This window comes from Meles meles, chromosome 2 (genome assembly GCF_922984935.1).
Source record: "Meles meles chromosome 2, mMelMel3.1 paternal haplotype, whole genome shotgun sequence".
In the NCBI taxonomy this organism is placed as follows: Eukaryota; Metazoa; Chordata; class Mammalia; order Carnivora; family Mustelidae; genus Meles; species Meles meles.
Window position 1 is genome coordinate 182,165,692 of NC_060067.1, and position 24,889 is coordinate 182,190,580.

The 24,889-nt window shown below is 37.2% G+C and overlaps 1 protein-coding gene across 1 annotated transcript in view; it reads left to right on the forward strand.

The window, feature by feature from the left end:
* TEX15 (testis expressed 15, meiosis and synapsis associated) overlaps nucleotides 1–24,889 on the forward strand; it is an 85,515-nt gene that overhangs the window by 37,228 nt on the left and 23,398 nt on the right. The window contains exons 4-7 of the mRNA XM_045987441.1: nucleotides 1,694–1,859; nucleotides 17,258–17,495; nucleotides 21,898–22,044; nucleotides 23,817–23,979. Of these exons, the coding sequence (XP_045843397.1) occupies nucleotides 1,694–1,859; nucleotides 17,258–17,495; nucleotides 21,898–22,044; nucleotides 23,817–23,979 (714 nt within the window). The remainder of the gene's footprint in view (nucleotides 1–1,693; nucleotides 1,860–17,257; nucleotides 17,496–21,897; nucleotides 22,045–23,816; nucleotides 23,980–24,889) is intronic.

Here is a 24,889-nt window from a genome sequence, read left to right on the forward strand (position 1 = left end):
CTATCCATTTGTTAAAACAGCTGAAATTAAAAGAATAACAATGCCAAATGTTAGCAAAGATATGGAGAAACAAAATAAGTCATATAACCAGTAGAAACCAGATACCTCAGCCACTCTTTGAAAAACAGTTCAATAGTTTTCTTTAAAAACTAAACATGGAGAAAGTGCTCCACATCACTCGGCATCAGGGAAATACAAATCAAAACCACAATGAGATATCACCTCACACCAGTCAGAATGGCTAAAATTAACAAGTCAGGAAATGACAGATGCTGGCAAGGATGCGGAGAAAGGGGAACCCTCCTCCACTGTTGGTGGGAATGCAAGCTGGTGCAACCACTCTGGAAAACAGCATGGAGGTTCCTCAAAATGTTGAAAATAGAACTACCCTATGACCCAGCAATTGCACTACTGGGTATATACCCTAAAGATACAAACGTAGTGATCCGAAGGGGCACATGTACCCGAATGTTTATAGCAGCAATGTCTACAATAGCCAAACTATGGAAAGAACCTAGATGTCCATCAACAGATGAATGGATAAAGAAGATATGGTATATATACACAATGGAATGCTATGTAGCCATCAAAAGAAATGAAATCTTGCCATTTGCGATGATGTGGATGGAACTAGAGGGTATCATGCTTAGCGAAATAAGTCAGTCAGAGAAAGACAACTATCATATGATCTCCCTGATATGAGGAAGTGGAGATGCAACATGGGGGGTGGTGGTTAAGGGGGTAGGAGAAGAATAAATGAAACAAGATGGGATTGGGTGGGAGACAAACCATAAGTGACTCTTAATCTCACAAAACAAACTGAGGGTTGCTGGGGGGAGGGGGGTTGGGAGAGGGGGAGTGGGGTTATGGACATTGGGGAGGGTATGTGCTATGGTGAGTGCTGTGAAGTGTGTAAACTTGGCGATTCACAGACCTGTACCCCTGGGGATAAAAATACATTATATGTTTATAAAAAAAATAAGAAATAAAAAATTAAAAAAAAAAAAAAACTAAACATGGAACTACCAAATGACCCAGCAGTTACACTTTGGGAGCATTTATCCCAGAGAAATGAAAACATACATCCACACAAAAAAAACTATACACAAATGTTCATAGCAGCTTTATTTGTAATAGCCAAAAATAGACAACCACCTAGGTTTATAACCAGTGAACGGTTAAACTATGATACATCGATACCATAGAGTACTTACTCAGCAATAAAAAGAAAACATCTATTGAAGTAACTAACAACTTAGTTGATTCTCAAAAGGATTATCCTGAATGAAAAAAGCCAGTGTCCACAGGTCACAACTAAAACATCCTACTTATAACACATTCTTGAAATGACAAAATTATAGAGATGGAGAATAGTAGTTTTCAAGATTTAGAGGCAGAGAAAGGGAATACAGTTATCAGTATGATTCTATTTCTAAAACACCTCAAGGAAGATCTTTGTGGGATGGAACACTAGTGTATCTTGATTATGGTGGTTGCCATGAATCTACACAAAGGACAAAATTTCACAGAACTGTACACACACAGGTGCCTGTAAAACTGGTAAAATCTTAAGATGTGGATTTTACCAACATCATTTTTCTGGTTTGATATTATAGTTATGTATGTCATTATGTAGATGTACAAAGATGTAGTTTTAAAGTCAAATAACCACTTCCCTTTTCTTTATCTTTAGTTTACTTGTCATCTTGTTGCACCAATACTAGAGAGTATAGTTTCATACATGATACTCTTAACCAGTGCCAGCTTGATCTAGGCTGTGATCTACAATCATCATGGCGGTTCGGGGATACAAAACTGGTTCACAATGAGGAGTTGGAAAAAAACTTTACTTCTAAGAGGTAAGTTACTATGACCTAAGGAAGGTTGAGATTTTGGGTTTTTTATTTTTACTATGAAGTTATAAGAATTAGTAATTTCTACCATTTGAGTAGAAATTTGGTAAGTATTACTAAGAAAATAAGTACAGAGATTATTATTTTGTTGGCTTCTCGTAGCCTTGTGTGATAGTGAAGAGCTAAGTGTAAGATTTTGATTAATAAGTTTTACAGGTTAATGTAGACAGATTTCAGACACTTGTAATTTTTTTAATCTTGATAGTTTTTCAGAAGCTTACATCAGCACATTTATTAAGCACACATTTTGTAGATTCCCTGTGCTTCCTGTGTAATATAAAATAAAGTATTCAGAAAATAACTTTTTCCCTAGCTGATGTTTTAATTTGGCAGGATTGTATCTGGCTATTTCCAGCTCTTCCACTAGAGCCACTTTTTCTTCTTTTTTTTATTTGAGTATAGTTAACAGAGTGTTAAATTAGTTTAATTTTAATTTTTTTAAAAGGTTCTTCTTATACTTTGGGGGAAGGTATAATCCATTATTTTGTTTTTATAAGAAAGAAGAAAAGCACATGCTTTCATTGTAAACATTTTATATTTATTAATTTAGATCTTATGTAACACAATTTTACCTTTTTCATTTTCTGATTTGTTTCTCCTTCACTAATTGGCATTTAACTTAAAACCTAACTGTAGCTTCATCAAGGACCCACACTTAGAATTTGTTTTAGAATGTTTTTGGTTTCTTTTTTTTGTTTTAGAATTAATTCCTCTTGACTTAAACATACTTACCCTCTGATATCACTTTGAATTCGTAGTGACAAATGTAGTTGACAGCATTTCTGTCATCTAGAAAACAATAATTCTGAGCAAAAGTGGAATGGACTGGATATATCCTGCCACTTCCAGTTTGAATTAAGAGTTTAATCAAGAATTAATTCCTGATATTCTTTGATTTCAGTTCTTTTAGGCATTTTAAAATTTTGTCCTTTTTCATAATGCTCCCCTGCCCAACACTTAATTTACAACCTGTTAATGTTAGAGAAATTTTAAAAATTACCCAAAAATACACGATATGCTAGAACATTGCAAATAAACAACCACCCAGCAAATACTGATTTCTTAGTTATTTGTCCAATTAGACAAATTCATTTTTTCCCATAGTACTTTATACTCATTTAATAGGTCTTTCTACCATATACTGGTTTTGTCTGATTTACTGGCTTCATGAGTTTCTTCTTCCTTTTTTTCAAGATTTTATTTATTTTTAAGAGAGTGGTGGGAGGGTCAAAGGGAGAGGAAGAGAATCTCAAGCAGACTCCCCACTGAGCACAGAGCCTGGCGCCGGGCTCTCTCTCACCACACTGAGATCATGACCTGAGCCAAAACCAAGAGCTGGACGCTCAACTGAGTAAGCCGCCCAGATGCCCCTTGGCTTTTCTTTCTGTCATTCTTTTTAGAGGAGTTATTATATCTATGGGCTCAGCAAAACAAGTATCTCCAAAGGATACCAATTTCCACTTCTTACCTGCATTCCATCTACCACTTCTTAAGTCTGAAAACAGCAAAAGCATTAAAAATCTAAACATCTGGGGCGCCTGGGTGGCTCAGTGGGTTAAAATCTGTGCCTTTGGCTCAGGTCATGATCCCAAGATCCTGGGATCGAGCCCCACATCGGGCTCTCTGCTTAGCAGGGAGCCTGCTTCCTCCTCTCACTCTTTCTGCCTGCCTCTCTGCTTCCTTGTGATCTCTGTCTGTCAAATAAATAAAATCTTTTAAAAAAAAATCTAAACATCTGTGTATTCCATCACTTGTTAAACATTTCAGTACCTGCTGTGTCAGACACCATATTTGATAACCCTTGAAGAACAATGAATGTTTTTTTCTGTCTTAAAGAGTTCACATTCTAGTTTAGAAGACATACAAGTATATATAAAATAAAATGTTATAATAGAGATTTAGGTCGGGGCGCCTGGGTGGCTGGGGCGCCTAGGGGCTCAGTGGGTTGAAGCCTCTGCCTTCGGCTCAGGTCATGATCCCAGGGTCCTGGGATTGAGCCCCACATTGGGCTCTCTGCTCAGCGGGGAGCCTGCTTCCTCCGCTCTCTCTTTGCCTGCCTCTCTGACTACTTGTGCTCTCTGTTTATCAAATAAATAAATAAAATCTTTAAAAAAATAATAGAGATATAGGTGCACAGATGAGGGACTGATTATTCTTTTTTTTTTTTAAAGATTTTATTTATTTGAGAGAGAGAGAATGAGAGAGAGAGCATGAGAAGGGGGAGAGAGAGGGAGAAGGAGACTCCCCACTGAGCAGGTATCCCGATGCAGGACTCGATCCTGGGACTCCAGGATCATGACCTGAGCTGAAGGAAATATTTACTTTTTTTTTTTTTTTTTAAGATTTTATTTACTTGAGAGAGAGAGAGAGTGCGTATGTACAAGTAAGGGGAACAGCAGGCAGAGGGAGAGGGAGAAGCAGGCTTCCTGCTGAGAAAGGAGCCAGATGCAGGACTCTATTCCAGGATCATGACCTAAGCCAAAGGCAGACACTTAACAACCGAGCCACCCAGGTTCCCCTGGGACTGATTATTCTTAAGAGTTTTGAGAGATGCTTTGAAGAGTTAAGAAAATTGAGCTAGTCTTAATGGGTAAAAAAGAAACTGAATTATTCTTAAGTCCATTGCCTTATTTGTATCGGTTTGACCCTTTTTGTTTTAAAAAATTTTCAAATTACATGAAAGGATATTTTAAAGATTGTCAGTACCTGGCTTAATGTTGTGTTTGAATTAATACTTGCTATCTCAGTTTATGTCTCACTCCAGATGTAGTCTGAGCATCTGTGGTTAATTTCATTTACTTTATCAGTGATTGATTCCAAGGATGGGCAGAAATAAATCAGTTTGGGTCAATAACACACTCAAGATGGATTGGCTTGGGAGGTCTCTAGGAAAGAGAAGCCATTTGTGAACCAAGGAAGCGTGTTTAAGTGACTGATAACACCTTTGTGAGGTAATAAAAAGACTAGTGTTAGTATGACCCTAAGGCTGAAGACAGCAGGACAAAGAGATGGAAAAAACCTGGATCCTTGCTGATATCTGGAGCCATAAAATCTATCAACCCTGATAAAGGCTGCCTGATTTCTGAATTTCTTGTAGTAATAATAATAATAAGAAAAAGTAGTCAACTTATATTTAGCCAATTGAGCAAGTTTTTGTGCTTGAAGTCAACAGCATTCCAGCTGGTAATGAATTGCATACTGGGAAAGGGGTACTGGCAAATAAGAGATTCTACACTATGGATTTAACTTGAAGACTGGGCAGTAAGGGAGCCAACTTGAGAAGTTGGTGATAATCCTTTATACCTTGTGCACAAATATTTGCTTCATGAGACTTTGTTTTGGGGGGATATTATATAGAAATTCATGATGTTAAGGTGTGTTGGCCCTGTCCTGCTTGGATGCAAAGGGCCTTTAAAATTCAGATTTGGTAAGAAAGAGCCTTTCTTCTTATGATCTGGTATCACAGATCAGCTTCATAAGATTAGCTTGAAGTAAAGAATTCATCTTTTCCAAAGTTAGTTTGAATTTGGGTTTAAAAAGATTTAACAGGAAATAAGTGCTGCAAAGCACAATTCTGTTGCCTTCAGCTTTCCCATACCTCCTTTTAAGTATTTTCTACCAGGTAAACGGGAAGTACTCAGGTTTATACAATAAAGATATATTTTAAATGCAATTGGGGGGAAGAAATGGATAGTTTCAAATTGGAGTGCAGTAAAGGCCATTTCAAATTCAGAGCCTTGGAGGGTGCAAAGGTTTCAGAAGTTTGCTGCCAGGAGACTGAAAGTTCTAACTGCAACCATTGTCTAAACATGATCTTGCTATGGTTACTAGTCTTTGGAATTTTGAGGGTAGAGAATCCTAGCTTCTTTTCAAAGAGATGTACTGTTGCTAAGGGCCATTTAACACCCTTAACGTGTCATTCTTCACTTTTCTGAATTTAATTGTAGTTATCCTATTATTTTCCCTTCACCAATGTATTTCTGGGTATAGATAACTTAGTCTTGTAGCTATATATTGCCAGATTGGATGATAACTATATAGATCTATATCCAGAGCTATTAGAAATGAAGACATATTACTCCCAGCATAGATCTGAAGTTAGATGCAGTGACTGGATGACACTTCAGGTGGTTCCCTTTCTGCAAGGTGGATTGAAGGTGTTTTGTGTGGCCATGAATACTTTTTAAAGTATATATGTTGGAAGAAGGACGTGTATAAAAGGTAACCAAGTTAGTATCTCTAACAATTCTAAATCATCTTATATAATTTAAACTATTCTTTGTCTTACTCTTTTTATTGGTTTACTGATGTACAAACCTAGTCTGTATAGCTCATTAGAACCCAGCATGAGACTTGCCTGGACATCCTGAGATGAAGTCAGTGTCTCTATTAAGGACTGCACGCAAGGAAGCTTATAGATCTAGCTACTGCTTGACAGCCTTTTAAAGACTTAAAGGAGCTAGACAAAGATAAAAACTGTGGACAGCAGTGTGGAGAATCAAGGCAGAGAAACTTAAATTCTTAATATTGTTGGGGAACTGAGTAAGTTCAGAATCTGCCTTCTGTAGGTAGAATAGTGTACGCCCATAGTGTGCCCACATCCTGATTCTTAAAATCTGTGAATATGTTACTTTACATAACAAAAAGGATTCCACAGATCTGGTTGACATCACAAACTGGCAGATGGTGATGATCTTGGGTTACCTGAGTGGGCCCAATATGAATGAGTGGGCTCATGATATGAGCTCTTAGAAATATAAGAGGACAACAGAAGAATGGGTCAGATAGGAGACAGAAGAAAAATTTCAGAGGGATTCAGCCTGCTTTTTCTGGCTTTAATGATGGAGAAGAGGTGTTATGATTCAAGGAATGCAGGTGACTTCTAGAACTTGGGAGCAGCCTACAGTTAACTGCTAGAAAGGAAATGGATGTTAGTCCTCCATCTGCAAATGATTAAATTTTGTGAACAAGAGATCCTCCCCCAGACCCTGAGACAGGAATACAATCCAGATGACACCTTTATTTTAACCCATTGAGACTTATTGGATTTATGTTCTACTTAACTGAAAGATAATAAACTTGATTTGTTGGTACATCTGGGTGGCTCAGTTGGTTAAGTGACCAACTTCTTGGTTTCGGTTCAGGTCATGGTCTCAGAGTCATGGGATCAAGCCCCTTGTCAGGCTCCCCTCAGCAACAAGTGTGCTCCAGGATTCTCCCTCTTTCTCTTCCCCTCTCCTAGTTTGCCCTCTTTAAAATAAATAAATGGATCTTTTTAAAAAAAAGAAGCTTGATTTTCTTCAATCCACTAAGTCTGTAAGAATTTGTTACAGCAGCAGTAGAAAAGTACTACACTGCCTTATCCAGAATTCTTGTGTGAATTAGAAAATTTTTTCCCTCCAGCTTTATTGAAATGATACACATATATATTATGAAATGTTTACTATGATAATGTTAGTTAATTCATCTTTTATTTCACATAATTAGCCATTTTGTTTCATTGTTATGGTGAGAACATTAAAGCTCTATTTTATTTATTTTAAGCTAACTTTTTTTTTTTTTTTTTAAGATTTTATTGAGAGCACAAGCACAGGTAGGGGGAGCAGCAGGCAGAGGGAGAAGCAGGCTCCCCGCCAAGCAAGAAACCAGCTGCGGGACCTGACCCTGAGATCATGACCTGAGCTGAAGGCAGAGAGAGGCTTAACCAAATGAGCCACCCAGGTGTCCCAAAGCTCTATTCTTAGAACAACTTTCAAGTAGATGATACAGTATTATTAACTGCAGTTAGCATGCTATGTCCCATAGATCCTTTGAACTTACTCATCTTATAACTGATGTAAAGTTCGTACCCTTGACCAGCATCTCACCATTTCCCCTCATCTCTAGGCCTGGCAATCATCTTCTGTTTTTATGATTTTGATGTTTTTAGATTCCACATGTAAGTGAGATTATATGGTATTAGTCTCTCTCTGACTTAACGCAATGCCCTCAAGGTCCACTCATTTTGTCACAGACTGAAGGATTTCCTTCGTTTTTATTGCAGAATAATATTCCATGGTGTTTGTGTGTATGTGTGTATTTTCTTTTCTTTTTTTTAAGATTTTATTTATTTATTTGACAGGGAGAGAAAGAGTACAAGCAGAGGGAGCAACAGGCAGAGGGAAAAGCAGGCTCCCCACTGAGCAGGGAGCCCAATGTGGGACTGAATCCCAGGACCCTAGGATCATGACCTGAGCCGAAGGCAACTGCTTATCAACTGAGCCACTCAGCATCCCTGTACCACATTTTCTTTATTGATTCATGTGTTGATGGATACTTAGGTTGTTTCTATGTCTTAGCTATTACAAGTAATGCTGGCAATGAACATGGTTGGTGCAGGTATCTCTTTGAGATAGCAGTTTCATCTACTTCAGATACATATCCAGAAGTGGGAGTACTTGATCATAGAGTAGTTCTATTTTTGGTGTTTTCAGAAATTTCCATACTGTTTTCCATAGTGGCATACCAGTTTATATTTCTTTTAACAGTGCACCAGTGTTCCCTTTTCTCTACAGCCTTACCAGCACTCTTTACCTTGTCTTTTTGAGAATAGCCATTTTGGCGAGTATGAGATGATATCTCATCATGGTTTTTGATCTGCATTTCCCTGATGATTAGTGATGTTGAGCACCTTGTTATGTACTTTGTGGCCATTTGTGCATTTTCTTTGGAAAATGTCAATTAAAGTTCCCTGTCATTTTTAAATGAGATTGTTGGTGTTTTGCTTTTGAATTGTATGTTCCCTATGTATTCTGGATATTAACCCCTTATCAGATACACAATTTGTAAATATTTTTTCCCACTCCATAAGTCAGCTTTTCCTTTTGTTGATTCTTTTTTGCTGTGCAGAAGTATTTTAGTTTGATACAGTCCTATGTGCTTGTTTTCGCTTTTGTTGCCTTTGCTTTTAGGGTCAAATCCAAAGAAATCATTGCCAAGACCAATGTACAGGAGCTTACTGCCTGTTTACTTCCAGGAGATCATTGTTTCAGGTCTTACATTTAAGTCTTTTATCCATTTTGAGTTAATTTTTATGCCTGGTGTAAGAAAGTGGTATAATTTCACTCTTTTGCATGTGACTGTCCAGTTTTCCCAACATCATTTATTGAAGAGACTGTCCTTTTCCCACTGTATATTCTTGGCCTCTTTGTTATAAATTAACTGATTGCATATGCCTGGGTTTATTTCCCGGCTCTTTGTTCTGTTCCATTGATCTGTGTCTGTTTTTATGCTAGTACCATGCTGTTTTGATTTTTATAGATTTATTTTTTTTAGGATTTTATTTATTTGTCAGAGAAAAAGAGACAGAGAGCACATAAGCAGAGGGAGAGGCAGGCAGAGGGAGAAGCAGGCTCCCCACTTCAGCAAGGAGCCAGAAGAGGGACTCAATCTCAGGACCCTAGGATTGTGACCTGAGTTGAAGGCAGATGCTTAACTCACTGAGTCACTCAGGCGTCCCAGTTTTTATAGCTTTAAACTGTAATTTGAAATCAGTGAGCATTGTGCTTCCAGCTTTGTTCTCTCTCAAGATTGCTTTGGCTATTCGTGGTTCCATACAAGTTTAGGATTATTTATTCCATTTTTATGGAAAATGCCAGTGGAACTTCAGTAGGGATTGCATTAGATTGTAGATTGCCTTGGGTTGTGTGGTCTTTTTAAAAATGTTAATTTTTCCAGCTCATGAGCACAGACATTCTTTATATCTGTGTCTTCTTTAGCAAATGTCAGTTTTCAGTGTACATGTATTTCCCCTCCTTGGTTAAATTTATTCCTAGGTATTTTATTCTTTTCAATGTAGTTGTAAATGGGATGGTTTCTGAATTTCTCTTTCTGATAGTTCTCTTTAGTGTATAGACATGTAAAATTTTTCTGTATGTTGATTTTGTATGCTACAGCTTTTCTAAATTCATTTGTTCTAAGAGTTTTTTGGTGGAGTCTTTAGATTTTTCTGTACATAATATCAAGTTCATCTGCAAACAGAGATTGCATTTGCTTCTCCCTTTTATCTCTTTTTCTTACCAATTTGTCTAGCTAGGATTTCAATACTATGTTGAATATTTAGAGTAAGTTTGAATTCTTAGCAATATAAATCCTATATCTCCATTTCCTTGTGCAAGTTACCGGAGGTTTACTCTATGCCTTTGGTGGAGTCATATTTCACTGATTCTTCATAATCTTTAAAGCTCTGCATAGGTGTCTATAAATTTGAAGAAGTGGTCATGTCTTCCAGAATTTATATGTTGAACTTCGGTAAGTATAGACCTTCACCTGCAAGTGGGGACATGGTAGAGTGTGCTCTGGTGCAGGGTGCCAAGTGTAGGACATGTAGTTGCTTCAGGTCTAGGGGGTGGGTGACAAATATTGGATCAGGCCGTGGCCTGTACATTATCAGCAGTTGTGTGGTCTTTGGTCAGTGCTCCTAGGCATTCACATATGCTGCAAGGTCTGTTGGGGTTCTCAGCATCTCCTCCTGGTCCATCAGCTGGGGACCAGAGTAAGCAGTGGTAGTGGCCAGAGTCTGTCATATGGACACACTCATTTGCAGGTGCCTGTGTTGTGGCAAGGTCCAGTTGCTAACACATGTGTAGTGGTGAGTGCCAGGGTAGGCAGCAAGGGCCAGCCAAGAACATGTGCACTGGCAGCTGTGGGGATCCTAGCTGTTGTTCATTACTGTGTTGGCAGTATCTTGCCCTGGACACATAGCAGTGTGGAGGTTAATGGTGGGGATTGGGCCAGAGGGTATTCAGGTGCATAGCTGGAGTGGCTAGGTACAGGTGAACCTAGTGATACAGGAGAGTGACATATGATTGAGCTTGCTCTGGCCCATATACTGCTATAGGAGTCTTGGGTATGGAAGTGGTCTAATGTGGCTGCAGGATCTTGCCATGGTGTGCACACAGCAGTATAGGCTGGCGACAGATGCTTAGCCAACAGCATATAAGTACACAGCTGGAGGAGCTAGCCCTGAGCACCTGCATGCTAGTGAGTGTCAGCTACAAGAATCTAAGTTGGTGTGTTGCACTCTTGAAGCCAGAGTCTTTGGCGGGCTTCTGGTGGAAGGCGGGGGGGAAGACATCAGGTGACTGGTGTCAACAAGTATAAACACCTGTGGGTCTGAGGCTAGTGATATTTGCAGGGGTACGCTACAACAGTGGCTGTTGGTTTCTTCGGTAGTAAAAGCTACTGATGTTTGCTCAGCAGTCAGTGGGAAGGTGGTTGCTCCTGCTGTATAGCTCCTGTTGGTAGCCTCTGCTTTTATTCGTTGTTCCTAGCCATCTCTTTGTGTCTCAGCTTTGCCATTCCCCATTTGGATCAAAGGATTAAAGGATCAAAAGCAGATCCTTGATTCTCTATGTGATGCCCCAAAGGTCTGGGGAAACTGGTTACTTACCTCACTCTCACTTTCCTGGTGAGGAGAACTCTCTATCTAGGGAATTCCTCTTGACACTGAGCAGTGCCTGTTCAATATGTGGAACGGTACAGGCAAATTGAAGATGTTTATCCTTCCCTTTTTGCACAGTTATTGTCTAGCTTTCTATGCCACCATGTGCTGAAGTTTCTTAAGTGACCTCCAAAGCTCTCCCAAAGCTGTTTTTGTTTATAGGTAGCTATCTAATGGTTGATCTTTGTTGCCCTGGCCGGAGGGTGGGGTCTGCTACTCTACCATCTTTTTGACGTCACTACCCTTGAATCAAAAATGTACTTCTTCTGGGGTGCCCTGGTGCCTCACTTGGTTAAACATTCATCTTGATTTCAGCTTGGGGTTGTGGGGTCAAGCCCCATGTTGGCTTTTGTTCTGGGCTTGGGATTCTCTCTCTCCCTCTCCCTCTGGCCCTTCCCATACCCATTTTCTCTCTCCCCCACTCCTTAAAAAAAAAAAATGTTTACCGGATGCCTGGGTGGCTCAGTTGGTTAAACATCTGCCTTCAGCTCAGGGCATTATCCCAGAGTTCTGGGATCAAGTTCAAAATCCAGCTCTCTACTCAGCAGGGAGTCTGCTTCTCTCTCTCCCTCTGTCTGCCACTCTACCTGCTTGTGCTCTGTCTCTCTGTCAAATAAATAAATAAAATCTTTTAAAAAGAAAAAATAGAAATTTACTTCTTCTGTGAACTTAGTTAAATCTCAATTTTTCTTCCTTGTTTATGCTTCTTTTCACACATTGTACTTCATGCCAGGTAGAGATTGATCACTTACCAGCCGTCTCATGGATTTGAAAACAATTAAATTCTTTTTCCAGCTCTCCAAAGCCAATTACTTCATTTTCTTTAACTATTTCCTAAAAGACATACTTAGCTGAATACTTATATTCTCTCCTCCACACACCCAAGTACGTAGAGTTCTTTTGTTTGCCGTTAAACTTTGAGATATGATACTGAAAGTGTTTCATTTACTCAACAAAAAATTATTTACTACCTATTATATACAAATCTATTCTATATAATGTAATTATGATCTGGGCATTCCATCTGAGGCACTTATACCTTATACTTTGTTGTAGTTGGTTTCAGTAGGTAGATAAACTTCATAGTAGCACACAGTCAATTCTTTTTTTTTTTTTTTTAAGATTTTATTTATTTATCTGAGAGAAAGAGCATGAGAGGGGAGAAGGTCAGAGGGAGAAGCAGACTCCCCACAGAGCTGGGAGCCCGATGCGGGACTCGATCCTAGGACTCTGACATCATGACCTGAGCCGAAGGCAGTGGCTTAACCAACTGAGCCACCTAGGCGCTCCATACACACAGTCAGTTCTAAGGTCATGTTCTTCCAAAATATATCCAGAATTCTATCCACTCATTTGTTGTGCTGTGTTAACTTATACATGACTTCTCTGTCCATATGAATTTTCTTATCTAAGTTTTTTACGTTTATTAACATTTAATAAAATAGTGGTTAAAAAAATGACCAACCCACAACCAAGAGTATATCTACAGGTTAATACTTGAGTGCTGGGTTGATTTAGAACTTCCACTCCAGAGCTTAAAGTATGTATAAGATACAGGGCCTGACAGATTGTGACACTTACTCCTTATTAGTATTAGTGCATAAAAACATGAGTAAATATTTTTGGAAAATTCTTAACTATTATTTATTTTTTATATTTAAGATAATATAAATATCCTGTTAGCACGGAATTTGATTGGAATTAATGTTTCTTGGTAATAATGCAGGCAGGCTGGTTCCTCAGACCCAGAGAGGGTTCCCATAGGACCATCCAGCAAGATCCTTGACTTCGCGCCGGAGAGAAAATAAATGCAAGCCAGGAAGTGAAAACAGAGTTTATTAAATAGCATAAGTGGCAGGCAGAGTAGCAGACAGAATATGTGGGAGTTCAGAGAGTAAAGGAGAATGAGTCTCATCACATAGGGTTAGGCAATTATATTGGAAAGAGGTTAAGGGTATGTTTTCTCTCAGAATCCAGGGTAAGGTCCAGTCGGAGGCAAGTAACAAGTGAACAGTAGGTGTATTTTATAAATCACCGAAGGTAGGGGTTATTGATGCCAGCACTGGCCGAGGTTTGTTTGCAGCTAATAGCCTGGAATGTGTTTGGGGTCCAACTCTTAGATGTTAACTCATGTTTGGGGGCCTAGGACAAAACTCCAAGAATGATTAACTTTCTTGTTTCCCACTTAGGATGGGAACATAGCTTCTTTGGTTTATTCAGATGCAGAATATCAAACAAAAGTAAATGGAGCCTAGCAGAACAACAGCAGAGATGGAACCTTTCTAAAAATGGAGTCTCTTCAGCTTCCTCTCTCACTAATAGGTCACTTTGTATGTATTAGGTCTTTATATTCTTATTTGTTTACATGTCACTACAAAAAAGGCTATTCAAATTCATATTACCTGTGATATCTGAAATGGAAGTCTTGAGACTCAGAGCTTCAGTCATTTTAATAAGTTAACATAGATCCTAGTGTCTGATAACTCTGAAGAGCCAAACTTTTAATAAAACTTCTAAAGACACCAAAAAATAATCCAATTTAAAAATGGGCAGAAGACATGAATAGACATTTCTCCAAAGACAACAGATGCCAACAGACAGATGAAAGGATGTTCAGTATCACTCATCATCAGGGAAATGTAAATCAAAACTACAATGAGATATCACCTCACATGGGTCAGAAGGGCTGAAATCATCAACACAAGAAACAACAGGTATTGGTTGAGGATGTGGAAAGAGGGGAACCCTCTTGCACTGCTGGCGGGAATGCAAACTGATGTAGCCACTCTGGAAAGCAGTATGTACATTCCTCAGAAAGTTAAAAATAGAACTACCCTATGATCTAGCCATTGCACTATTAGGTATTTACCCAAAGAATACAAAAACACTAATTCAAAGGAATCTAAGTACCCCATTTATTGCAGCATTATTTACAACAGCCAAATAATCAAAGCAGCCCAGGTATCCACTGACAGCTAAATAGAAAAGAAGATATGGTATATACACAGTGGAATATTATTCAGCCATAAAAAAGAATGAAATCTTATCATTTGCAATAACATGGATGGATCTAGGTTAAGTGAAATAAGCCATTAAGAAGATCCATCCTAGGGGCGCCTGGGTGGCTCAGTGGGTTAAAGCCTCTGCCTTTGGCTTGGGTCATGATCCCGGGGTTCTGGGATCAAGCCCCGCATCGGGCTCTCTGCTCTGCGGACAGCCTGCTTCCTCCTCTCTCTCTCTGCCTGCCTCTCTGCCTACTTGTGATCTCTGCCTGTCAAATAAATAAATAAAATCTTAAAAAAAAAAAAAAAAGATCCATCCTAGATGGATCTAGGCTAAGTGAACTAAGCCAGTCAGAGAAAGACAAATACCATAGAATTTCACTCTTATGTGAAATTTAAGAGACAAAACAAAAGTACAAAGGAGAAGAAAAGACAGACTAAACTATAGAGAACAAAGATGGTTACTATAGGGGAGGTGGGGAGGGGTGGGTGAAATAGGCAAAGAGGAACAAGAGTACACTTACTTGACAAGCACTGAGTAATATATGGAATTTTGAATCATTATATTATATACCAGAAACTAATATAACACTATATTAACTACAGTGGAATTAAATTTTTTTGAAAACTTCTAAAGAGTAATTTTTTATTGCTCGTTTTTGTCTAAATTATATTTAGTCCTAAATGTTTTTCAGATGTTACTCTGAAAACATAGATTGAAAACAAAATATTCAGTATTATTACTAATTTGAACTCAAGGAATACTTTCTACTTTAATTTGTAAAGCTTTTTAGAGCTCTGGGTCAAATCTTTATTAAGTTATATTTTTACATTTTAGTTAGTCCTGTAAGAGAATATAATGTTAAGCCAGTAAGATGTCTAGGTAACACGAAGAATTACTTAGCCCACAATGTCAATGATATGTGCCACTGTTGAGAAACCCTGCTCTAGGGTTTACACAGTGTACCTTCACATAATGTTATATTCATGTGTAGTGTAAGAACCTTACAACAGTGAACATTTCCTTCCTTCCTCCCATCCTTTGTGCTATTGTTGTTAGTACTCCCACATGGGAATTCCTTCTAGGCACGCTCAGAAAATTAATGCTTTGGGGCGCCTGGGTGGCTCAGTGGATTAAGCCGCTGCCTTCGGCTCAGGTCGTGATCTCAGGGTCCTGGGATCGAGCCCCGCATCAGGCTCTCTGCTCCGCAGGGAACCTGCTTCCTCCTCTCTCTCTGCCTGCCTCTCTGCCTACTTGTGATCTCTCTTTCTGTCAAATAAATAAATAAAATTTAAAAAAAAAAATTAATGCTTTTCCAGAGTCTAGGAAAAACAAGTTGAGAAATTGGGAAAACAGAAAAAAGTACTCTTAATTCTTCTGTGATATTTAAACCCTATCAACATGGAGATCTTAGTGGTTCATGGAATCTGCTGATGTCAAGTTGCAAGCAGGAGCAGAAGATGATGATATGTGGAGTTGAAAGTTAAGTTTCACATTTCCAGGAACTGGGACAACGTAGTCATGATCTAATCAGTTATTCTTGCTTGTAACTGTTGCCATGTGGTTTGTGGCCTTGTGTACTGTAAACAGGAAGTTATTCATGCAAATAAAGTAAATACTAATATGCTAATGTGCTTAGTATACTTAATACAAACTCTGAGTGGTATTCCAGGAAATAAAAAATATTGGTAGCAATGTGGTATTCAAGAACAATTTTCCTTTTGTGGTATACACCTTACTTTAAGTTATGAGGTTCTCCACTGCTGATAATGATTTGGAAGCACACCTCTGTCCTAGCGATTGGACCTCTCTTCTGTATCACCTAGTGTGGCACTTGTTGCTGCTACTACACCTGAGCAAGCCTTCTAGATTGCTTGTCTGTACTGTTAAGTGGTTCTTTAAAAAAAAAAAGATTAATTTATTTGAGAGCAAGAGAGAACATGAGCTGGGGAAGGAGCAGATGGAAAGGGAGAGGCATACTCCTCACTGAGCAAGGAACCTGATCCAGGGGTTTGATCCCAGGACCCTGGGATGATGACCTGAAACAAAGGCAGGCGCTCAACCAACTGAGCCACTCCAGCACCCCCAGTTAAATGGTTCTTGTTGGTGTATAGTCAAAATTTCAAGAGTGTATGTACTTCAGATTATAATCTTTTTTGAGGATGATTCTTAATTTTCTTACTTCTGTGATAGGAGTGCTCTGTAATCAAATCCTAGTTTGTTTCTTCCAGCTGCAATCTGGATCCCTGAACAATGGAGAATGTCCCTAATAATTTATCATATTTGTTTCTATATATTTATTTAAGAAACGCACGTTCTTTTCATCCATAGACAAGTAAGTAAGAACTTGAGCTCTGGAGCTTAGCAAACAAAACTTCACATATATAATTCCAACTCTTGTCGCCTTGCTATTTTGGCAAGTTATACTCTCTGAACTTCATATTCCTCATTTTAAAAATGAGTATAACTGAGGCAAGGAGGATGAGGGAAAAAAATGATTATAAAAACAACAATAAAATAATGATAGCAATCAATTCTTGGAAAATTAAAAATTTTACAAAAGTGCTTGGAAAGGGTAAGTCTTAGCATGCTGAGTATTTTAGTAGCATTTGAGAAATATTAGCCCTTATTATCACTGCCCTATACAGAAAGTAGTTCATAATTCTGGAAGAGTAGTTATCTACGTCTTGAATTCTTTCCTTAGATGATTTTCAGCCCAGCTTGTTATAGAATGGTGATGTTTCTGAATGTTACCAGTAATTGTCTTGCTTTCTAACTGTAGCAAACTGAAATATTTATCTTCACCTTGAAAATTCTGTCAGTATTCTCATTTAACTACACACAGTTTGTTTTGCTTTAGGTCAGAGATGCGTGAGAATGGAAGACATGGCAGAGAACTTGAAGAACATTTCTGCTTTTTAGCACTTCCTCAGAATGATGTGGCTGAAATATATCAAAATGGGATAAGTACCAGAACATCTACATTGAAGATATTAGGAAATCCTCTTCTTGGAATTTATGTATTTAGACATGTTGATGTTGCTTTGAATTATGCTCATAGTAGAAGCATTACTGTAGAAAGTATTATAATTTTTAAGGTAGGTAGCAGAAAACAATTACTAAATATTATACTCAGTTACTTTAAATTGACCTGAACATATTCTCCTTTCAGTATGAATTATTATGTTTTTAAGTTGTATTATATAAAATAAATAGTATATACATATTACTTTCATCATCATCATTTGAAATTTTCCCCTATTTCTGACTTTAGTTGGGTATGTGACATAAAACAAAACTCCCAGTAAGCAAACACAGGCTGTATCATCTTTGTCTTTCCAATTTACATCTTTTTCTGTCTTAAATAACCCTTCTTTCTCTTTTTTTGTTCAGACCATAATTAATACCAGAGTGTTTTAAGTGTTTTTCTCCAAAACATTGATTATAGTAATTCTGGCTTAAGCAAAAGTTACTAAACTCTTAATCTTTATTTTAGTTAATAGTATTATACAATGTTAATTTCTTTTTGTTTTAAATTTTTATTGAAGTATAATTGACATGCATTATATGTCACATGAGTTTCAGGTTAAAACATAACAATGTTTCTTAGTTCTCATAATTTAGTCTCATAACATCTTATATAAGGTGTTAACTTTAGGGAAAACTGGATACAAGTATCTCGGACCTCTGCACTAGTTTCCCAACTTTTCTGAAAGTTTAAAATTACTCAAAATTGAAAAGAAATAAGTCTTACCAAATCTTAAAGCATCAACTAACTGGTTAAGATACACTTTTACGGTTAATTTTAGCTTTGCCAGGACTACTGAAATTACATTACGTAGGCAGGATCCTCAGGTTTGTAACATAGGATGGGTACATACAAAACCAGTGCTTCCTTTGGAATAATTCCTTATGTGTTTAGGCTTCAAATATTATCAAATTTGTAAGGCACAATTTTTATATTAAATAGTAATACAAACTGATTTTAGAAAATGTGGTGCATACCAAGAAGTTCCAGAAAGCCCATTAATAACAACAGTTCGTTTTTTTATATATCTATAGTCTTGCTTATGTATGCAGATATGCATGTATAAAGGTAATTAAAATATATTCTTTGTGTACTATATAACTTCTTCTCATTGATTATAAGACAGATTTTTCGTTGCATTAAATAATTATTCTTCTCTAATAGCTTTGTTTTTAAGGTTTTCTTTTTTTTTTTTTTTTTTGGTATAATCTTTACACCCGACATGGGGCTCGAACTTCCACCACCAAGATCAAGAGTCACATGCTTTACCAGCTGAGCCAGCCGGACACCCCTCTAATAGCCTTTTGAATAACTGACTACATAGTATTCTACTATGTAGCTCTCATAAATTTGCATAACAAATTTTTTAACTTGGGGATATAAATTATTTGGTTTTTTGTTTTGTACTTTTAATTATTACTTTGATCATCCTTATAGGTGTATTTTTACACACCTATTTGCTAAGAACTAATTGCGTAATTCCTACCAGGAAATCAGATTAGTAGCCAAAGCTATGTATACTTTCACAGCTTTCAGTATGTAACGTCCAGCTATCCTGAGAAAGGTTATGTTAATTAACATTTTTTTCAAATGTTTTTTAATCTTTTTTTAAAAGGATTTTATTTAGTTATTTGAGAGTCAGAGATAGGGATAGAGATAGTGAGAGAGCACAAGCGCACAAGCCGGGTGGAGATGGAGAAGCAGTCTTCCCCCAAGCAGGGAGCCCAATGCAGGTCTTGAAGTGGGGCTCGATGCAGGGTGCTGGGATCATGACTTGAGCAGACGCTTAAGGCAGACACTTAACCAACTGGGGCATCCAGGCGCCCCTTAATTGACATTTCTATCCACAGTGTGGATAGGATGTTATCTCACAACCTTCACTTTATATATTATACTTTTAAATCTTTGCCGGTCTTGTTATGTAATAGTTTGTAATCGTTGGTTCAATTTTTTCTTTCATAGTTACTGCTGAGTTTAAACATTCTGTGTATATTTATTAACAATATTTAGTGAGGGGTGTTTGGATGGCTCAGCAGGTGGAGTGTGCGATTCTTGATCTTAGGCTTTTGAGTTCCAAGCCTACATTGGACATGGAGCTTACTTTAAAATAAAATATTTTTTTAAAATTTAAAAAAAAATAGTTACTGATTTATATCCTTTTTTCCGAATATACATTCAATTATATTTTATCACTTAATATTCCTTTTTTAAAAAATAAACTTTTTGTATTGGAATAAATTTAAATTTACAGAAAATTTACAAAGATAGTACAGAAAGTTCCTGTATACATTTCACTTACCGTCCCCCTAATATTAGCATTTCACATTGCTATAATACTTTCATCAAAATTAAGAAAATAGCATTGTATATGTCAGTTCTATTTCAGTAAGAAAATAAAAATAATAAAATGAAAAGGCTAACATTTGTTCAGTACCATTAACTAAACTACAGACTTCATTTGGATTTTGCCTGTTTCTCTACATATTTTTTTCTCTTCCAGGACCCAAATGCAGGATACCACATTATATTTAGTATTGTAATTTAGTATTTTGAATGAATGTATTATTATATTGAAAAATAGCAGTAGTAGAATTACTGTGTGTACTTGTCCTGTTGTACTTTCTTCCACCTTACTTTTATCAGTTAATTATGTTCATTATTTTATTTCAAGATTTTATTTATTTATTTATTTGAGAGAGAGAGTGAGTGTACAAACAGCGGGTGATAGGAACAGAAGAAGAATAACAAGCAGACTCCGTGTTGAGCACAGAGCCAACATGAGGCTGGATTCCAAGACCCTGGGATCATGACCTGAGCCAAAGGGAGATGCTTAACCAACTGAGCCACCCAGGCTCCTCTTGTTTTGTTTTCCATACACAGCCACCTAAGTGTTCCTCAGTATATCCTACTCCGTGCAGTATCTTCACCCCGATCCAAATTAGTATGTTAATATTGTATGTATATGATATGTCTTAGTCTTATTTCATTAAAAATTTTTTTTTATTTTAATTATAGTATAGTTAACATACAGTGTTATTTTAGTTTCAGGTACAATACAGTGATTCATAAGGTCCATATATTACTCAGTGCTCATCAAGATAAGTGTACTCGGGGGCACCTGGGTGGCTCAGTTGGTTAAGCATCTGATTCTTAATTTCAGCTTAGGTCTTGATCATGAGTTGGTCATGAGTTCCAGCACTGCATTTGGACACCACACCTCTCCCCATCCGAAAAAAAGATGGGTGCTCTTAATCCCCTTCACCTATTTCATCCACTCACCCCCAATCAGTAGGTTGTCTTTTAGTATACTCATTTGTTTTTGATGTACAAATAAATGTTTTGGAATATTTTATAGTTTCATGTTTTTGGTTTATGGGTTCTTGGCATATATGCTTAGAAAAGAATTCTCACTTTGAGGTTAGTGACATTTCTTTCTACAGTGTTTGCATTACTTAAATATTTAACTTGTTTGGCATTTATTTTGGTCTATATATTGAGAAGGGAATTTAATTTTTTCTGTTGTCTCATACCATTTATTGCTTTTGCTCCACTTATTTCAAATGGTAGTTTTAACATTACACTATATTTTTAAAGATTCTTGTACTTATCTGAGCCTTTTTATTTTGTTCATTTTCTCCCTCTGCCTTTTTGTGGTAGTACCATCCTTTTAAAAAACACTTAGGGGGTCCGGAGTGGCTCAGTTGACTGAGTGTCCATCTCTTGATTCTGGCCCAGTTAATGATCTTGGTATCCTGAGATATGGAGTCCTTCCTCAGGCTCTGTGCTGGACGTAGAGCCTGCTTGGGATTCTCTCATCTCTCTCTGCCCTTTCCCTGATATCACTTTCTCTCTCTCCTTCTCTCTAAAGATTAAAAAACAAAAACATTTAATACCTTGGAAGTTCAAGTCACCTCTCCTCTTCCATCATTCTCTTATCTCTGACCCAACATTTTTTTTTTCTAAAAAAAATTTTTTCTGGTGCCTGGGTTGCTCAGTTGGTTAAGCAACTGCCTTCGGCTCAGATCATGATCCTGGAGTCCTAGGATCGGATCCCACATTAGGCTCCCAGCTCCATGGGGAGTCTGCTTCTCCCTCTGACCTCCTCTCTCATGCTCTCTCACTCTGTCTCTCTCTCTCTCTCAAAATCTTAAAAAAAATTTTTTTTCAAAATTTTCTGGGCTATTCTTTGTTCAGTTGTCCAAATAAGTTTTTAGACTAAAATTCATTTCTACAAATAGATTTTCTAAAATTTTAGTTACAATTTCTATAACCTTAGAGTTTAATTTAGAAAGGGGATTGGCATGATTAATAATAAGTCATCCTATTCATCTGGGACATGGATTATCTCTCCATTTTTATTTGTGTCTTTAAAAAAAGATTTATTTAGCCTTACTTTATGTTCTAGCATGGGAGTTTAAAATGTTCTGGTGTGTTTGTCTTTTTATGGACCTTTTTGCTTTTTTTCTTTTTAGGTTCTCTTTGGGAAAGTGAAGAAAATTCAGCCTTCAGTAGATAAAAACAAAGTTTCTTTGGATCCTTCTCCTAACTTTGATTGCCATATGTCCAGAAGCACACCTTCTCTGAAAGATACCATTGAGTTACAAGCCTACAATTCAGCGGTATACTAACTTTTTAGATCATTTGACTACTTGGAAGTGACATGCTTCACACTGTGTGATACCTGACTAAAAACAGCTTCTCAAAATATTAAATGAAAATCTCTTAATTTATTCAAATAGTAAGACCTTAAATAAAATAAGTAGGGGCGCCTGGGTAGCTCAGTTGGTTAAGTGGCTGCCTTAGGCTCAGGTCATGATCCCAGGGTCCTGGGATAAAGCCCTGCATCAGGCTCCCTGCTCACGGGAGCCTGCTTCTCCCTCTCCCTTTGCCTGCTGTCCCCCTGCTTGTGTTCTCTCTCTGTCAACTAAGTAAATAAAATCTTTATTTTTAAAAAGACCTTAAGTAAATAGTGAAAGCTGCTTTAATATTTGTGATCTAGGAATGTTAGTAGTTTCCAAATTTACATTTAACTAGTTAGTGTTCAGAATACAGTGGATGGTTTCTTTTATTTAGTTGTTCCGTAGATTGATTCCTAGCTTGCAAAACATGCCAACTTTTTTATAACAAGCTACTTTGAAATAATGTTGTTGATCTTCTCTACTTTGAAACAGGAGAAAGACTTAACGTGTTCATCATTACATGTGAAACACTAATTTTCTGTCATAAATTCCCAAGACAGTAGACAATTCATCTTCTTTAGAAGATTAAATTATATGTAATAGACACTGAATATCAACATATATATGATTAAATGAAGATAAATTTTCTAGAAGTGTATCTATGCTCCCAAATGTAAAATGTATTGAGCTATTTTTTCAAAGATTTTATTTATTTATTTATTTATTTGACAGAGAGAGAGATCATAAGTAGGCAGAGAGGCAGACAGAGAGAGAGGAGGAAGCAGGCTCCCCACCAAGCAGAGAGCCCGATGTGGGGCTTGATCCCAGATCCGGAGATCATGACCTGAGCTGAAGGCAGAGGTTTAACCCACTGAGCCACTCAGGCACCCTGAGCTATTATTATTTTTGCAATTAACTTTTTCTTCCAACTAAAACACTATAGGTGTTCATAACATATGCAAAACTTTGAACTTTTAGTGGAAAAATACTTTGTTGTTTAAAACAGACTGTTTCTGCTGCTCCCCACATTGATACCCTACCAAGTAAAATATATGTGGTTGGAGGAAAAATTTATACTTAAAAAAAATCTACGGGTGCTTGGGTGGCTCAGTGGTTTAAGCCTCTGCCTTCAGCTCAGGTCATGATCTCAGGGACCTGGGATCGAACCCCACATCGGTCTCTCTGCTCAGCAGGGAGCCTCCTTCTCCCCCACCCCTCTCTCTGCTTGCCTCTCTGTCTACTTGTGATCTCTCTCTCTGTCAAATTAATAAATAAAATCTTAAAAAAAAAAAATCTAGAGGGGTACCTGGTGGCTCAGTTGTTAAGCATCTGCCTTCAGCTCAGGTCATGGTCCCGGGGCCCTGATATCGAGCCCTGCGTTGAGCTCCCTTCTCGGCAGGAAACCTGCTTCTCCCTCTCCCTCTCCTCCTGCTTCTTTTGTTCCCTCTCTCACTGTCTCTTTGTCAAATAAATAAATAAATAATCTTTTAAAAAATGAATAAATTTCAGAAACTAAGGTTGAAGTTGGGGAGAAGAGGTTTGTGTATGAAGCCAGTGAATAAATAACATCATGCAGTTACATAGCTTTTTTTTCTCTTTTTATGATGTTGTTTATTTATTATTTTTTATAAACATTTAAATGTGAGCTTATTTAATTCTGCCAACACTAATGAGCTCAAAAATGTTCTTTTATCCCCTTCTTTATCTTTCAGGTATACTTCTATGAATACAATGTTCTTTCAAAGCCAGTAGATAAACCTAGGCAGTGTCTTCCATATGCAATATTAACAGTAAAATTTATTGGCCAAAAAGTAGATAATGGACACATTATGACATCTTTGAGATTCCTCTCAACTGGATTTCCTAAGAGGGCTGGTAAGATACATACATTACTCTGCTTCAGTAGCATTTGTCCTGGTCTTGGAACTTTCGAGTATTATTTTCTTATACATATGAATCTGTAAGAATAATAGTTGTGCTTTCACCTATTTTTTATTTTATGTATCTAGAATTACAATGCAAATATTTTTGTGATTCCTTTTGGTCAGTATTAATGTTTGTGTGATTCTTCTATACTGATAAGTATACCTGTAGTTTTTTTCATTTTTATATATGTATTTACATGTTATTCCATTTGTTGATTATACAGTATTGCTCTGGGGATATTTGGATAGTTGCCAGTTTTCTTCTAATTACAAATACTGCTATTTTAAACCTTTATCTGTCTCAATGCATACGTGCAAGAGTTTTTGTATAGAATATTATATATCCACATCAGAAATGTGCAACTTAATCCAAAGAGGATGTCAATTAGTTTTTAAAAGCAGTTGCAACAGGTTACATAATTACTCTATGTCCTTGCCAGCACATAAATTTTTTTTAAAATGTCTGTTTGTGCCAGCTTACTGAGTGTTATCATTATAACTTCAAAAAGAAACTATGTGCCCTTGAAAAGGTATCATATCCCTTTCTTCTCAGGTCCTTGCCCCTAAGCAGTCACTGATCTAGTTCTGTCTCTATGTATAGCTGAGCCTTGAATATGGAAGTAAAGGTGCCAACCCCCTTGCAGTCAAAAAATCCATGTGTAACTTTTGACTCTCTGAAAACCTAACTGCTGATAGCCTTGTATTGAGTGGAAGCCTTACCCAGAACATAGACCATAGACTAACATCTATTTTGTATCTTATATATTTGATATATTGTATTCTTAAAATAATATCCAACTTTTTCTTAATCTTTATTGGCATCTCTAGGCTACATGGGTCATCTGTGAGTTTTTTAAAAT